Genomic DNA, 17,560 nt, shown 5'->3' on the forward strand with positions numbered 1-17,560 from the left:
TCAGCCGTGACAATATTCACAATATAGCATGGCCTCTCATACCATATTGTTTAGTTTTTGTTATTCACATCTAGTAAAAAATAAAGTTAGATAAAGTTGTTGCCTTTTAATGGAAACAAGCGTGCAGTATATCAAAAAGAAGCAAGTTAAGATATATTATCATTAATGCCAGATATATGCTATCTTTTCACAGAGTAGCTGACATGATATACTGTACATATTTAACATGCAGCCTGCAATGTACTGGTCCAGCAACTGTCCTCTGAAAACTGAGCATGATGGATGCTTTTGTGCTACTTTTGCTAGTTTTTCCTTTAAAAGTAATATATTTTCAATGCATGCACAGGGTCACCTCTTTATTCATTAATGCAAAGTGACAAGCTGATTTTAATGGACAGATATAGAGAGTTAAAACAAACAAACAAGCAAGGCAAAGTAGTGTGGGCAGCTTTCCTTTGTTAGACATGGTGTAATATGAGCCTCCTGAAGGCATGACATAATAGCTTTACCCTTGAACCTGAAGCCACAGACATTCTTTTAGACAGCCTTTTTATAAATGAGGTATTATTTAAAGTGTCTGAATAAAGTGCCCCCCCCCCCAATCCATCCTCATTTTAGCATTTTATTTGGACTCTGAGACAGATGAATGAACTGCCTTAAGCTTTGGTGCAAGATTGCAGTGAAAGTATATAAAGCTAGGGTATATAAACAAGTCCCTCACATTCTGTTTTTATTGATGTAATGGCTTATAAGGAGAACACACCCCCGACTTTGGAGATAAGTTCTATCAGAGGGGAAAATCACTAGGAAATGTTTAATTAATTGAGGATTCTCAGCTGGCTGAGCAGCCAGCCTGCTTTTATCTCCTATTTGTGAAAGACCCATAATTCAAACTCTTCTCTGTGCTTCATTTACCACTCTGCAGTAGTGTGTGCTTGTATATTAAAGATCTGCCTCCACAGAAACATAAATAGCTAAAAAAAAAAAAAATGTTTTATGCAACACTGATGTTCTGTGGCTATTAAGTGTTACAGCAGTCTGGTAAATCTTTACATTCTATATTTATTTTATGTGAATACAATATAATATTGGGTGTGTCTCAGTCAGCTCCCTATGCCATGAATCAGTATATTGTGAACACAAATTTGGGCACTGGCAAGGGTGTTCGTCCATTAAACATTGGGACACTTATGACTCATTTACCTGCGACACGATAAAGAGCTTGCGCATTCAGTTATTAATCAACATCATCAAGATATTCAACAAGATATTCAAACGTACAGTGTTATTATGAAGGATAAATGACATTAAATAAAGAAATAAAAATATAAAGGAGTATATTTTAAACCTACATTTAACAACTCTAATTTTTAAAAGATTGTTTCCCTTTCATGGTCATTATGGATGAAAGAAATTACAAACAACTCTTTTAAAGAGAAAATAAGGCTTTGACATCATATATTTACACTTGTGCTCGTCTTTTAATGTGAGAGACTTCAGAAGACATGACAATGTTTCTGGTAAGGGAACATAGTGAGCAACGATGCTCCCTGATTTTTACGTGCATTGTGGGATTTTTTAGTGAGTGATTTTGCTACTGAGACAGCCCTTAAAATGGCTGACTCCCTGATCAGTGCCCTGACTACTGAACTAGGGAGCTGATTGAGACACACCCATTGAGTTTAAGGGCAATATTGCTTCAAAGCACTTGGTCAAACAAGGACACCATTTCAGCACAAAAAGTTCACTGTGTGTTTATATTCCTCGTCTACTTTTTGACTGATCAGCTGTAGCCAAAGTTGAGATATTGTTTCTGTGTTCCCCCTTTTCCTGGATTAGTAATGCTCTTTCTCTGTAACGGGAAACTGAGGCTGGTGTTAGTAGGGCCAGTTTGCTGAAATTTGATTTGTTTTGCTGAACATGCTGATCTGTCACTTTGAGAAAATATTTTTTAATGCCTTGGGAAATACAGAAAGCAGACAGTGGTAAGAAACTCATTACTGCCCGAGGTCAGAGCAGTGCAAATCAGTTAAGGAGATATGAAAACTTCCAGTCTGTAATTCAACAAGAATAGTGATAGTGTATAGTTAAAAATGTTAATATTCCAAAGGTCAAAGCTTCATATATTTGGATTAAAAATATAATTTCTGCTAAGTAAGCATACATAACCGTAAATCATTTATATCTTAATTATTTACCTAATTGTACTCTTTCATTAACCTAAACAGAGATGTTCAGTGCTTTTAGATGAATACTTAGATAATGAATTGCAATTTGTAAATAATAAATGGTATTCAAATTCAAAACACTGTCTCTTCATTCTTTTCCTTTATTAAAACTTCGAAAATGAATGGCCTCAAACCTAAAACAAATAAAATAAAATAAAAATATATAGTATTGGTAACCTATATAACCTTGTATTGGTAAAATAAATAAATAAAAAGCTTGTAAAATGTTTTAGGGTTCTTAGTGGGGTTATATCGTCTCCTTCTGGATATGCTGAATCATTACACGTGAATTACTCTTGTACTCTAGTTTTTAGCGTCCTTGTATTTTCTGTATTTCTGCTCACAATTAGCTATGTTTATTGACTTGTGGTCTGCCAAAATCAATTCAAATATGATACGGACTGCATTAGAAGAGACAATTAGCAATAAACATACCAAATTAGTTTTGTATTCCTGTCAAAATCTGTTGAGTACGCTAAAACATAACAGAAGAGAAACAGGGACGCTTTTAATCATGATGCAGTAATATATACAATAGTGTGAATTAGATGATTCGCTGTACTTTACATTAAATACAGCAAGCAATGAAGTTCAAGCAATGATTCTCAGCTTCTTTTCACAGCGGACGCATCATACCAGAGATCTTATATGCCAATGTTTAAAACCTCCGCGGCTCTATCATTAACTGGCGTGTTACGACAGTAAGTCACCGTTTGCGGGTACCATACAAATAAATGGGGAGATCCGTAAACTGACACCTATCTGTCGCAAAATTGTATGTGTCTTCTCTTTGAAAAAAAAAAGAGAAAAAAAAGAAGCAATTTTATTGTGGTAAACTCTACACATAGTTTATTCTAAAAGGATGCTGTAGTGTAAAACGTTTCAAAGATTAGCGGACAGGCGTTAAATTCATTAAATTATGAGCTGTTTCCTCACAGAAGCAGTGTTTTCAGCACATTGAAGCATCTTCTCTATAAACATCCATTAAAAACGTCCTTTTCTCTCCTCACCAGTATGCACTGCAATGCTAACCTTGTATGATAATATGATAGAAGGGCTCTGATCATACACCCATAACATTAAACGAACTGACTTGAACTTCCTTGTTTACGTTTGGAGTTAAATTCAAGCCGCAGGTTGACGGGGAACTTTAGTTAGTGTAGTGTACTCAAAACAAGCACACACGAAATATAAATTGTTAAAATAACTTTTTAGTTCAGCATTTATAAATAATTCATTCACTATTTTGTATACACACAAAGTTTTGTTTTTTTTAGGGATCTAAAATGAATTTAATTTGCCACTGCATCCCCACATAATATGGTACATTCCGCTGTGAAGCGTATTTCCCCACCTCCTTCCGCAGTGGAATGAGTGAACGTTGGGGAAACTTCATTGAACGATAATGACGCCAACCTCAGTTCATTACATTTTGATTATTTCTTTACTTCTTTTCTCACCCTTTGCTCGAGGGGTAAGGTTAATTGCAGTTAATTCTCCAGAGTGAGCAAAACTGATTATAAAAACAAACAAAACAAAAAACAATCTGTTTTGAGTTTAGTATCAGCGGCTGGTGTCATGCGTTTCTCATTTCATTTCTGCCTTTATTCGCAGCTTGCGGAGGATTGCAGAAGTGGAATGTATCCACCTAAAGGACCAACGTACATGATTTTACTCTCTTCATATGTCCAGTTAGAATGAGATATAAGCTAAAGAAGTGCTCCTTCATTTCATACGCTCTGTGTTTTGTTCTCTTGTGATGTTGAATTTATCTAGGTTTAAAGGTAATGTGACCTGGTACACTGTAAATCTCGATTTACCCCCAAGCGAGAGGTGGACACAAGTGATTAAAGATAAAAACAAAGAGGTGTGTAATGTTTTATTTTAAATAAATGACATATTGGGGTTTTCATGACAATATATAATGATCTGGTAATGACTTGTATTATATTAGCATTTTGAATTCTGCTTCTCTGCTGATAGGCGCCCAGCGTAGACAATACTTTAATAAAGTTTGTGTGGTTAATTGTGTTCAACAAGAAGGCTGTGGTTGATCTCATATAAATTGTTGCTTTGCAGTTGATTACAATGGTACAGACAATAAAAGACATGGCCAAGGGCTTTTTCAATGGAAAACTTATTGATTTGGTGGACAATGAGTTGGTAAGCAATTAAATGTATGAACATTCACTCTTATATTATTTGAAATATATTTGTCTGTTATTTTAATGTAATTCCTTTTATTTCCTGTGTTGTAGCCTTTCATTGTGGACACACTCCCTTACCCTTTCAATGAAGAGATTAAGGGAATTTCAGCAGTTTCTGGTGTCCCACTGGGTGAGATGTTCTTTTCTGCTCTAGAGTTAAACCTCACATGATTTGAGTATGAGCTTTTATTTATTTATTTATTTTTGTGCATGTGTTCTTCTAGGTGAGATTACGCTGTTCAATATTTTTTACGAGGTATTCACTGTTTGCACTTCACTTGTTGCAGAAGATCTAAAAGGTAAGAATAAGTCATGTTCTCTTCATTTCTTTAGATCAAATTTATATTTAGAAGTTTTGTAGCTACTGTAATTTTTGTCCAGGAAATATTTATCATGCCCGGAATTTGGACTTTGGATTGTTCATGGGGTAGGTCATGTGTTTTTGTTTATTTTGTTGCAATATATTTTGGAGTATGCATATTGTGGCATACACCGTATGTATTTTGGATGATGTATGCAGCCGATATACCCATACCTTGAAAGTTTTTGTTTCTTTTCATGTAGGTGGGATCGACAAAATAAAACATGGACTTTAACGGAGAAGCTGAAGCCTCTTGTGGTGAATGTCAAATTCGAACGGCAGAATAAAACGGTCTTTAAATCAACCAACTTTGCTGGATATGTTGGCATTCTCACTGGAATTAGACCTGTATGTGTATAAACATATATATAAAAAATGCTTCTCTTTGTTTAAATGTAAAGATGATGCAAAAAGGAATTTTTTTTCCTGGTTGTAGGGTGAATTGAGTCTAACAATGAATGAACGTTTCAACTTTGATGGGGGATACATAGGTAAGCCTTAATTAAAATAATCTTGGACACTTCGACATATGAAATTTTAAGTGACTTGCATTTCTGCTTGAATGGTTTGTAAATAATTGCCATTACCAGACAACAGTATATATTTCTTCTCGAAGTTAACCACAGATCATCATTGTAAGCATGGTTGACTGGTTAGATAACATCATGAATTCTCTCAGGGATCCTGGAATGGATTTTTGGCCAGAGGGATGGAATGTGGATGAGTTTCCTTACTCGCAAAGTTCTGGAAAATGCTACCAGGTAGAATCAACAATCTACTCTTTTTAAAACATGCTACCAAAATCACTTCCTCTATTCTCCTTTCGTAAGTGACCAAGAGTGAGCACACAGTTTTCATTTCTTTTTTTGTAATAACTTGCAAAATAGCTTCTTCAAACCAAGTAGTAATCTTCTCACTCTTTGCAAAGGCGCCAAGAGAATTTATATTAAAATGTATACAGAATTTTAATCTAACTAAAAACATTGTTGAAGTAATCAAACATCATGAATGTTTTGCTTCCTTTCAGTTATGAGGATGCCAAAAATGAGCTTTCTCAGACAAAATTGCTTGCACCAGCTTACTTCATCTTGGGTGGTAACCAAACGGGCCAAGGTTGTGTGATAACCAGAACTAGAGTAAACACATTAGATATCTGGGAGTGAGTACATCATATCACACAGTAGAATAAAATTTCTTTATGCAATGTTTTAAACTGCCCTCTAAATTTGTAACTGTTGATGTTTAAGACTTGATTTGAAGCTTGGTAGATGGTACGTCCTGGAAACGAACTATGATCACTGGGAGAAGCCTATAATCTTGGATGACCGCAGAACACCAGCTATGAAGTGCATGAATCAAACCACACAAGCGGTATGTGGTATTTTGTATTATTTAGTTGTTTTAAAGCATTTCTAATCGGTAACTGAACTTTGTCAAAAATGCTAGTCATTAAGAAATGTTTTGTACTTAATAACAAAATGTAAATTCCTGCAGAACATTTCTCCAGCAGCAATATATGATGTTCTGTCAACTAAACCAGTCCTTAATAAGGTAAGTGTGCCTTCTACTTCAAGAGTGAGGATATATTTTTGTGCTCGTCACTTTTTGGAGAGTTTGATTACATCACTGTACCAACAAGTCAGATGTTTGATGCTTTTTATGGTTAAGTGTGGTGTCTGTCCTGCCTTTACTCTACAGCTGACAACCTACACCTCACTGATGGAAGTCTCAACTGGAACTCTGGAGTCCTATATCAGAGACTGCCCAAATCCATGCACACCATGGTGATCTGCATCACTTCTGAATGAGCTTTGGAAAATTAAATGCTGTTGTGGATCTCTAACATTGCCGGGTCAATATATAAGGAACTTGTTAAAAACAGTAATGGTTGCAGTTCTGCCTGCATCTCTTCTTAAATCTGTTATTACTCACACTTTGACTTTGCATCACTTGTGCCATTAAGACAAGCATAAATGTTTCTTTTATATTAACAAACACCGATCATTTTCATTAGAAATACTGATCTTTTTTTATTAAAGTGTTTGCTAATTGTTCTACATGTGGATAACAAATGTAAATACCAATGGTCTTTTTCTTTAATATTTTAATGCTGCATGGAAACCTATTTTTTTGATCATGTGAATCCTTGGTGATGATGATGAATTCTATTTTTGTAATAGCACTTTAGATGTTTTGTAAATGCTGGTATGAGAATAAAAAGCATAAGTCCTTATTTTCACTGACAGAGTTGAATCAGTGTTATTCAAAGACAGCCAATAAATAATGTGTTCATCAAAACTGGTATGTAATTTGTGAATAAAATATTGCTTTGATAAAGAAAATACCTATAACAGTCCCATTACTGTATTGCTCTTTATAGTAAACTAATTTAAACCAACTATTTTGAAGTGTTTAACATTATTTATCAGTTGCAGTTCAGCTACTGTATATTCTTTCTCTGACAGGGAATTGCTTCTAACACCTCTGCAGCCTAATTGTTGATTAGTTAATGTGTACTTTTCATACATTCAACAATGTATCTTTTTCATCCTTAGCAACTGTCACACTGTCCATTTATTTGTATTGGGGCCCTTTGAGAGAGCAAAATGTAATTTTTGTAAGTATTTTTGTCTTGTTTACCAGTAAAAAAATAAATAAAAATCTAAATATTCTTAAAACAAGATATATTACTTGACAGGCAGTTTATTGATAGTGTCAAGATATTTTGTCTTGCTTTAAGAGGAATAACGGTCTTTAAAAACTAAATTTATTGAGGTTTATGCTTAAAACAAGAAAAACTATTTGCCAATGGGGTAAGAAAAATAAACAATTTCCAAGAGAAAACAAGTGTATTTTTCTTACCCCCTTTGGCAATTTTTTTTTTTTTTTCTTGATTTAAGCATAAAGTTAACAAAAAAATGTCAAATTTCTCTGAAAACAAGACTTAATATCTTATGCCATTTTACTTGTCAAGTAAATATACATTCATTGAACACTTTATCAGGAACACTATGGTTCTAATAAAATGCTTGACATGGTCTTCTGCTGTTGTAGCCCATCTGCCTAAAGGTTCGACCTGTTGTGCATTGTGAGATGCTATACTGTACACTACGATTGTACAGAGTGGCTATCTGAGTTACCGTAGCCTTTCTGTCAGCTCGAACCAGTCTGGCCATCCTCCGTTGAACTCTCATCAACAAGGCGTTTCCGTCTGCAGAACTGCCGCTCACTGGATGTTTATTGTTTTTGGCATCATTCTGAGTAAATTCTAGAGACTGTTGTGTGTGAAAATCCCAGGAGATCAGCAGTTACAGAAATACTCAAACCAGCCCGGATGGCACCAAAAATAATGCCACGGTCGAAATCACTGAGATCACATTTTTCCCCATTCTGATGGTTGATGTGAATATTAACTGAAGCTCCTGACCCGTATCTGCATGATTTTATGCACTGCACTGCTGCCACACTATTGGCTGATTAGATAATCTCATAAATAAGTAGGTGTACAGGTGTTCCTAATAAAGTGCTCAGTGAGTGTGTCTTGTTTTAATAATATTTAGATTTTTTTTTTTTTTTTTTTTACTGAAAAACAAGACAATAATACTAATTAAGAAAATAATTTTTTGCAGTGTATGCATGATTTTAATTTGACAGGATCAGACATGTACCAATTGCATGTTGTTGGATATTTGATCAAATGCACTTTCAAATTTAACTAATTGTATTTAATATATCTGATTGCAGTTCTGAACTGCTGAAATATTACTTCTATCAGAGAAGTTGCATATGGTTATGTTAGCAGTAAAGCAATTGTATTTGTTTTCCTAAATTAATTATTATTATTTATTTTTTTTAAATGCATATGTGCAAATACTTGCATCTTGAAGTGATTTATATTGGATATGTTATTTTGTTCATTGTAATAACCAGAAATGTACTGTACAGACTAAAATTGTCAATGTCGATAGAGTGGAATATTGTATGCAGGCAGCATTTTCCTCCTCTCTAGCTTTAGATGAAGACAAAAAAATATGATTTAATGCAGCCTGTGTTCGTACAAAGAGTTAATTTAATCTTTTAGTTAATCATGGACTCAATGTGTCAGTATATTTATGAAATTTAGGATTCATCCTCTCAATTCTTTTACTTTGAGGTGAAATGCTTTTCTCTCTCTTTAAGGCTAGTGCCATCAAACATATTTTTCCCATTTTAACTTTATGGGTGTATCAAATCAGGTATGTGTTCCTGTGAGGCAGACATTCCTGGATTGGATTGGATTGGTCGATTTTGTTTTGTAAACAAATACTCCTGTGTTTAATATTTTTCATAGAATTAGCAAAAAAAATTAAACACTCCGAAACACTCAGGACTTATATTAAAAATAACCTCTAAATTGATCTTCCATTGATTAGTAAACTCTGCATAGAATTTTTCAAATTCTGCTTAGACAAATGTTTGTTTTGAGGTCAACCTCTAATAGTTTGCAGTATTACAGTATAGATTCTAGCTTAGTTTTGGACTTCCGTTGTTATCGGGCCTGTTTGTCTTATCCAAACATCTGTTTTGTTCTAGAGTGACTCAGCTCAAAGTAGCGTATATCCAACCACAGGAAAAATTTTCAGGCACCCAGAACAGACCTCAGGAGCATTTGCGCAAGTTGACCAGTTTGTAGATGTTCTTTAGTGCATAAACTGAATTGAGCTCTAGAATCTCTGAATTAACTCTGGACCCTCTGGATCAACAAGATCATTAGTTTGGGTTTTTTCATCTTTAAATACGGCATCAAAATGAGTACATATAAAATGTCAATTTTGCTCATCATTTTGATACTTTATACTCTGGATTTGTCAGACTCTGTAAGTAATTTAAATTTCTTCTGCTTTCTGTAAAACATTTGCTTTATGAAAGCCTGTAAAAGTTTGTTTATTTGCATATTTAATTTACAGAGCAGTCATTCTGTATATCTTTATTTGTGTTTATACATGTGTTTAGTCACCTGAAGAATGCAAAGATGAGATGGAGCGGCTTCGTGCTCAGTTGAAGAGTCTGGAACTTCGCGATACAAAGCAACAGCAACTTATCCAACGATTGATGAATCTCAACCAAAGGGATGAACTCTCCCTAAAGGAGGGCAAATTTTATGACCTGGGAGACAAACAATATATGGGTCAAGACTCCATAATAATTTTGTTAAGAGTTTGGCATTCAGTGTGCTTGTGTAAAGATGTTATATTTGTTTTGACTAACAAAAATCAATCTGTCATGTGTAGACTGTGCTCAGATTTTCAAAAATGGAAACACGCAGAGTGGATTTTACAGAATTAAACCTTTGCCAAGTCCAACCCAGATCAGAGTGTTCTGTGATATGACTGAGGGGGGTGGATGGACAGTATTCCAGAGACGCTCAGATGGTAATCAGTCATTTGACAGGTATGGACATATGTACATCATTGCTTGTGAGGAGGAAATATATGTATACTGTTGAATAAATCTTTTTTTTTTTTTTTTTTTTTTTTTTTTTAAAAGAGATTGGAATGATTACAAAACAGGATTTGGTGACATGCAATCTGCTAATGGAGAGTTATGGTTAGGAAATGATAATCTGCATTATTTGACATCTCAAGGTGAGCTACTTCTAGACATTAAAACGAAATGTAATGAGATCAGCAGTTACAGAAATACACAAACAATCATGCCACGATAGAAATCACTGAGATAACATTTCTCCCCCATTCTGATGGTTAACGTGAACATTAACAGAAGCTCCTCACGCATATCTGCATGATTTTATGCATTGCACTGCTGCCACACGATTGGCTAATTAGAAAATCGCATGAATAAGTAGGTGTACAAGTGTTCCTAATAAAGTGCTCGGTGAGTGTATATAGAATGTGTTATGAAATGGTTTCCACTTTTATTTTAATAAAACATCTTCTGTTACACAGACGATTACACCCTGAGAATCAATCTGGAAGACTTTGAGGGGAACCACCGTTTTGCAGTGTACGAAAAATTCAAGGTGGATAATGAGCAGGTGGATATCTTCATTAATCTCTTAGTATTGCGATTAATGATGTATGGATGAATACAGTGCCAATGAACAGGTGGCATGTATTGACAGGGGCCTTGTGAAGTTTACTAATAAACAAATAGTGGCCCCAAAATTAGGCTTTTGGACAATTTTGGTCTCAGTGTTGGTGCATTAGATATAAAATATCTAACAAACTGGCATCTGCAAACAAACAATGCCAGAGCTGTTGTGTGTGCATGCGTGTGTGTGGCTTAACTGTCCAGGTACTTTTTTGGGCCACTGACAAGGTAAATAAGTGTTGTATTTCCACTGAGAAACAAAAAAAAAAGTGGGTACACAATATTGCAATTTGTTGACAGTGTTGGGTGTAATCCATTTACAAAGTAATTAGTAACTCTAATCTAATGACTTTTTAGTCAAAAAAAATAAAAATAAAAATAAAAATAAAAATAGTGTTATGCATTACATTTGAAATTCATTTAAATTCTTGATTATCAGATTAGAGTTACTGACTTTCAATTAATTTAAATTACTTTTAAGTACATTATAGGTTTATGCTTATTTCTAATATATTATTTATGTAGAATACATTAATTATGCCCCATAATGAGTCACTGTGTAGGAGAAATGTGAGGTGCTGAGTGTATGACTTGTGTGTAACAATGAACAAGAAAGAAATATAGACATTATTTTGAATTTGTTGAGCAGAAAAGTTTTTTAGAAAGCAACTTGAAAGTAAAGTAATTAGTGATTTGGTTACTTTTTGAATGAAGTAAGTAGAAAAGTAATCTAATAAAATTTTAGAGAAATAATTAGTCTTTTGTAGTGGATTACTATTTTCAAGTAACTTACCCAACACTGTTTACTGACTTCATAGTCTACCTGTGAATGCTCTGTGTGCTGTTTATTGGTTTAATGTTCTAACCATCCCATTTGTCTTGTCAGAACCATTATCAGCTGCAGTTTGGTCACTACATAGGAAATGCAGGGGATGCTCTCTCTGGAAGTTATCACCCTGAGGTTCAGTGGTGGGCCAGCCACCAGGGAATGAAGTTCAGCACACGAGACCGGGATAATGACCGTTATGACCGCAATTGTGCTCAGGAGGACAAGAGTGGCTGGTGGTTTAACAGGTTTGCACCAGAGTAACTCTGACAGAGCTATATTTGTAGGCTACACTACAATAACAATATTAAGCTCAATACGATACAATACAATACAATAAAATAAATAAAAAAAATAGAAATATATGATAATATACAGGCACTTCATTAGCATGTGTTCTAATTTTGAGTAGCAACTCATAAATAAACAACTTTACCTAATGTTCTTTCACTTTTATTCCTCTAGATGTCACTCTGCCAATCTGAATGGACTCTACCACAAAGGTCCCTACAGCGCAGTCACTGATGATGGAATAGTGTGGTACCCATGGCATGGCTGGTGGTACTCCCTCAAATCTGTGCAGATGAAGATCAGACCAACAAGCTTTGAGCCCAATGATGTCTAATGACTAATATATCTGAGCACTTACTTATATCTGAACTATGGAAGCGATGGCTTTGTGGACGATGCCAAATAACATTGTAGTCCAGCTTTGTAGTAACTGTTCAATTCTTAACTTTTTACAAATCTAGTTTAAAAAACTCTTTGCTTGCATGTAGCACAATAAAGCTGTCAAAACGTCATTGTTGTGTCCTCTGCCTTATATTTGTCATCATACCTTATTAAAAAAAAAAAAAAAAAAAAAACCTTTATTATTGTATTTTTTATTATTATTATTATTATTTAAAGGTTGACTATAAATTCAAGAGACTTGTTTCCGTTTGTCTTTGGTATATTGTATAAAATATAATAATGTATTTAATGTTAAATGCAGCTTATAATTTAATTAATGGTGTAATATATAATATATTTACTGTACTAAAGCATAAAATTATCATAATATGTTATCAGACACCCCGGGTTGCCAGATTTGAAACAAGTTAGCGGGCAAACACAGCACGCTGCAGCCATGGAAGCCAGCCAAACAGCTAGCTAACATTTACAGAGTTATACAAAATCCACATGAGCTGGTTTATAATTTGAAAACAATAAAAACATTACAAACGAATACATTAGCTGATCAGATGACAGTGTAAGGCTGGTCGCTTGCCATTATCAGTTTGCTCGTTCCTGTTGCGTGTCCTCACCTGGCAACCCGCGTGAGCTTCGAGTCTGGGGAGGCGGGGGAGACAACTCTCTCCAATATTTTGAATTTGGACTGCAGTACCCATTTTAAACGCTTGATGTCAATGTTACACATTGCTCCTTTAAAGGAATATTCCGGGTTCAATACAAGTTAAACTCAATTGACAGCATTTGTGGCATTATACTGATTACACAAAATTAATTGTGAATTAATTTTTCTTAAAAATAAATAGATAAATATAAAAGCAAAAATCTGGGTTCCTGTGAGGCACTTACAATGGAAGTAAATGGGGCCATTGCCCCATAAACGACCGTAAAAATGACGATTTATACAACTTTACAGCTCAAATAACACATGATTTTTAACAATAGAACTAATGTAAGTGCTTTTATAAAATTATAAGCTTCACATTTCAGCCACTAAACCCTCCAAAACAATTCCCCCATTCACTTCCATTGTAAGTGTCTCACTGTAACCACGATTTTTATTATTTATTTATTTTTATTTTTAAGTGTTTTATTTATTTATTTTTTTAAGAAAAGGAGGGTCGAGTCGAAATTATTTTTTGGTGGTAGGTTGTCAATGATCCTCAATATTAGCAGAACATTCACAGTGGCTTCTTTCTCTCCTGCAGTGACGTCATTTAAGGAGAGCATGAGCTTTACCTGAGTTCTACCTGTCCGGGTGCACGCGCTACTGTTAACAATAGAAAATCCGTGAATCCCACAATTAATAACTCTTACAATTGAGACGTGCGGGGTAAGTACGATGTTAATCCGATGCTCCTCTGAGAAATTGAGACGTGAGGGTAACAGTTTCCTAACAAGATGCCCCGATATTCTAGTTAGTCGCGTGAGGTGTTTCAGCTGTTCCACAGACCGTGTTATGCCCACATTCAAATTTAAACAGATTCTTTATGACGTTTTTTATTTTATTTTTTATTAACAAACGGTCTTAATCACATTTATAGTCACTTTTCACAACAGCATATATGTCAGGCAAACTTTGGAAAGATAGTTGCTCCTATGGCTTATATTATATTTATAATGTTTATCTTTACGCGAGTTGAGCGTTCATTGCACTCTGTATTGTCAGTGTATAACTTTTTCTTGGGGATTTGCTGCTTTCTATAGGTTTACAACTTTGTTTACCCCCATATGTGCTATTTATAGAACGGGCTGCAAGACATCCCATACTGGCCTCTGATATTTCTCTGTCAGGTGCAAAAGACAATTTAAGGGCAGAGATCAGGAAATAGATTGTGGCTCTGAGGGAGGTATGACCTCATGAGAAACACGAGCTGGGCAGGAATAAGTTACTAGATTTAAAAGAATTGAGTAGGCTTGTTTTCCTCCTCGTTTCTCAGTAGACTCCATTCACAGTTTGGAAACAGATTGGATGTTTTTGATGGAATGGAAAGTTTCTGACATGAACCAACTTACATAGTGACATATGTTAAGGAAGCTTTTTTTTTTTTTTTAATTTGTCATCCACTTTAATATGATGTGACTCAAATCCACCCTTAATTGCTCATTCTGTGGGACATGCATGACATGGTTTGACCTGATACAGTGTTCAGTTACTGTAGAAAGCTCAAAGGGCAGGAGCTTTGAATTCCAGAGCAGGTTATAGTACAGGTGCCCTTTAGAACAGCATTATCAGTTTCTAACTCCGCAAGAGATCTATTGTTTTTTTGTTTTTTTTTTTACAAGAATTTATATGTGGCTAATGATTAGCATTTTTTGCTGTCTGTAGTGTTTTTTTTTTGGTGATGTTTAAAATTAAATGATGCATATTTATAAACTGTATTTTCAGAGACAGATGTAACATCATCCATCTATATCTATGTCCACACCTGCTGATTTATATATACTGTATATATGCGCGTGCACGCACACCGCAGATATGGACATAGATGGATCATATTGGTGTGTTTGTATGTTTATAAATGGGCTAAAGATCAATGAGCTGCTCTAACTCTTTTAATTAATTTTTATTTTTTATTTTTTTATCATAATTTCTTTAATTAGTTTGGAGTATGTGTCTTTATATGCAACTTTAATGCGTCTTACACTTCAATAATCTGCAGCAAATCACTCATATGGTTACTTAACTTGTATTAAACCTAAAATATTGCTTTAAGCTCAGTCGACAGCATTTGTGGATTAATGTTGGTTACCTAAAAAAAATTATTTCGACTCGTTCCTCCTTTTCTTTAAAAAAAGCAAAAATCGAGGTTACAGAGAGCCACTTACAATGGAAGTGAATGGGGCCAATTTTTGGAGGGTTTAAAGGCAGAAATATGAAGCTTATAATTTTATAAATGCACTTACATAAATTCTTCTGTTAAAACTCTGTATTATTTGAGCTGTAAAGTTGTTTAAATCATTATTTTTACATTTATTTGAGGGTTTTAGGGTTTGTTGACGATTACATCGTCATGGTTGTAAGTTATAGTCAATTTTACAGCTTTACACAGAAAAGGTTAGTAAGTGATTTTATCACACTAAAATCATGTTAACACGCATATTGTTTATGTCTTGTGGTTGTACTTTTGAAACCATGAGTATTTTACCATTTAGAGATGGCCCCATTCACTTCCACTGTGCCTCACTGGATCCTGGATTTTTGCATTTTTAAAGAAAAAGAGGGAAGTCAAAATACATTTTTGTGGTATTCAATATTATGCCAAAAAATGCTGTCGATTGAGCTTAACTTGTATTGAACCCTGAATTATTCCTTTAATAAAAACAGGCAATTTCATGAGCTGAAGCACAGTTTGATTTGACTGAGAGATTAATTTCATTTTATAACCCATTAAGCAACATTGTAAGCTGGTGTCCAACACTTTATTGGCATGGTTTGTTAGCCAAAATTATGGATTCCCAGTCTGGTTTAAAGACGGATTAGTCAGAAATAGTACTAACTTCCCAATGACAGGGGGGCCCTTGCTATTACATAACGTCAAGTTATTGTGTCTATGTCAATACAAAGAATTGAAAGAGGCATTCATTGAATAAATAAGGCATTCAAATCCAACCAGCTTTCTTGAATATGTTTGTTTCGTTAATATTTACACCTAGAAAACTATGTTTTTGATTTGGATGTATTAGAAGCCAGAATATTTCTGCTTGGTTGCCATTAAGTTTTATAGTGTTTCTCCTAATTTAACTCCTGATGCCTAAATCCCTTCAAAAATGCTACTGGCTGCTTAGCAACAGTATATGCTGCTTTTGGCCAGACATGCCCTGGCCACTCCCCCCATGCAGAGGGGCTTGTCTGGGATAGGGCAACCAGTAGCTGTCCCCTGTAAAGTTAGCCTTGAGGTTTGGCAATGGGTTCAGTCAAGGGCCCAGGCTGGAACTTGAACAGTGTGGTACGAGTAGAGGCGTGTTTTAGTAACCTGGGACAGCCCAAAAGTGTGCTGACAGCAGCCTGGACTGTGCCACATTCCTATGAAACTGACTATATTGCTGCAGGCCTGGAGAGGGACTAAAGGAGGGATTTCTGGTGTTGATGGGTATTTTAGAGCAGGGAGTATAGTGTTTGCAGTCTTCATATACGCACACAAGCAGAGCAGCCAGTGCGTTTGGTCTGGTGTAGTGTTTACCACAGCACTAATGGGATTGATCCTGAGACATGGAACTGTGAGTGCTGCAGGAGCCTGAATGGGATGGTGCTGAACAATGTTTTGCTGGTAAGGCTCTCTTTATGCATTTTGTTTTTTGAAGAGATTGCCAATGACATGCTGTAGAAATGAGAAGAATTTCCTTCATACTGTAGCTAGGTTTCAAAAAATCCAATAAAGATCCATGATTGCATTTGTACTGGTACAATTTACAAGTCATAGGCATTTGATGCTTGAGAGATTTGATTATTGATTTTATTTAAATTCTGATTAATTTAATGAGTAGTTTCTATTCAGGGTTCTGCTTGTTTTCAATATCCTTTTGTTTTATTTTGCATCAATGGCAATGTTGTATAAACTATAGGCTTTGTTTGTTTCAACATGATCGCACGTGAAGTGGGCATGATGTTTCCGATAGTTTCTGTACCCTGGGATTGGCATTGCATCAGCTGCGTGGGAGACTAGGGTTCAAAGCCAGGCAGTAACCACGTTTGAATAATCGATGATGAGTATGGTTCGGAGGTTTCACTTTTCCCTCTAACATTGCTTTTTTTACTCCACTAATGGTTAAGGTAAAGTTTGGGTTTGGGGATAGAATCTATAAATGTATGCATTTCTCTTCATTGTATAATGTCCTGTAAAGCTGAAAACAACTTGCTTCACCACTAGCTTTTGGCGACCTCTCCTGGACATAAATGGAGCTCACTCGTGCCCATATTCCCTACAATACTTACCACTTTGGCCACTGGGGGCAGTGTTTTGAAATTTCGGTCTATGTGGACCAATTTTGCCGAAAGAGAAATCGGTCTACTCTTTCCAATTTCACTGTGAGATCATTCTGTTTGTTTTCCCATGTGCCATTTGTGTTATGTCTTAAACAGAAGAATAATTTTATGTCCCCACCATGGCAGTTT

At 35.1% G+C, this 17,560-nt stretch overlaps 3 protein-coding genes across 5 annotated transcripts in view; all 3 read left to right on the plus strand.

The window, feature by feature from the left end:
* Window positions 1-3,596: 3,596 nt before the first annotated feature.
* Window positions 3,597-7,035, plus strand: asah1a (N-acylsphingosine amidohydrolase (acid ceramidase) 1a). Of its 2 annotated transcripts, none has more exons than XM_051650152.1 (14): window positions 3,597-3,702; window positions 3,843-3,889; window positions 4,005-4,095; window positions 4,308-4,391; window positions 4,487-4,565; window positions 4,660-4,734; window positions 4,817-4,862; window positions 5,000-5,144; window positions 5,233-5,287; window positions 5,476-5,557; window positions 5,824-5,955; window positions 6,044-6,167; window positions 6,291-6,347; window positions 6,495-7,035. In XM_051650152.1, exons 1-14 carry the CDS (start codon window positions 3,634-3,636, stop codon window positions 6,582-6,584), a joined length of 1,176 nt encoding a protein of 391 aa, XP_051506112.1. In that variant the 5' UTR covers window positions 3,597-3,633; the 3' UTR covers window positions 6,585-7,035. The 2 variants fall into 2 exon arrangements, with proteins under 2 accessions (XP_051506112.1, XP_051506113.1); XM_051650153.1 differs by having other exon boundaries at window positions 3,618-3,731.
* A 2,365-nt stretch (window positions 7,036-9,400) lies between these two features.
* Window positions 9,401-12,515, plus strand: fgl1 (fibrinogen-like 1). The gene is made up of 7 exons (XM_051649704.1): window positions 9,401-9,652; window positions 9,789-9,963; window positions 10,067-10,226; window positions 10,323-10,420; window positions 10,742-10,830; window positions 11,773-11,960; window positions 12,178-12,515. Exons 1-7 carry the CDS (start codon window positions 9,584-9,586, stop codon window positions 12,335-12,337), a joined length of 939 nt encoding a protein of 312 aa, XP_051505664.1. The 5' UTR covers window positions 9,401-9,583; the 3' UTR covers window positions 12,338-12,515.
* A 3,990-nt stretch (window positions 12,516-16,505) lies between these two features.
* Window positions 16,506-17,560, plus strand: part of LOC127413289 (microtubule-associated tumor suppressor 1 homolog) — a 45,444-nt gene continuing 44,389 nt past the window's right edge. For both annotated transcript variants that reach the window (XM_051650293.1, XM_051650295.1), the window contains exon 1: window positions 16,506-16,715. The gene's annotated coding sequence lies outside the window, so the exon portion shown is untranslated. The remainder of the gene's footprint in view (window positions 16,716-17,560) is intronic.

Source organism: Myxocyprinus asiaticus, chromosome 22 (assembly GCF_019703515.2).
Source record: "Myxocyprinus asiaticus isolate MX2 ecotype Aquarium Trade chromosome 22, UBuf_Myxa_2, whole genome shotgun sequence".
Lineage (NCBI taxonomy): Eukaryota > Metazoa > Chordata > Actinopteri > Cypriniformes > Catostomidae > Myxocyprinus > Myxocyprinus asiaticus.

Excerpts from the sequence above, each read along its gene's own strand:
- fgl1 (XM_051649704.1), top strand. The coding sequence starts at position 9,584 with ATGAGTACATATAAAATGTCAATTTTGCTCATCATTTTGATACTTTAT. Across the intron at positions 9,964-10,066 it reads GGGAGACAAACAATATATGG|ACTGTGCTCAGATTTTCAAA; the intron begins GTCAAGACTCCA and ends TGTCATGTGTAG. Across the intron at positions 10,227-10,322 it reads GGTAATCAGTCATTTGACAG|AGATTGGAATGATTACAAAA; the intron begins GTATGGACATAT and ends TTTTTTTAAAAG.
- asah1a (XM_051650152.1), top strand. The coding sequence starts at position 3,634 with ATGACGCCAACCTCAGTTCATTACATTTTGATTATTTCTTTACTTCTT. Across the intron at positions 4,096-4,307 it reads TTAAAGATAAAAACAAAGAG|TTGATTACAATGGTACAGAC; the intron begins GTGTGTAATGTT and ends GTTGCTTTGCAG. Across the intron at positions 4,863-4,999 it reads GACTTTGGATTGTTCATGGG|GTGGGATCGACAAAATAAAA; the intron begins GTAGGTCATGTG and ends CTTTTCATGTAG.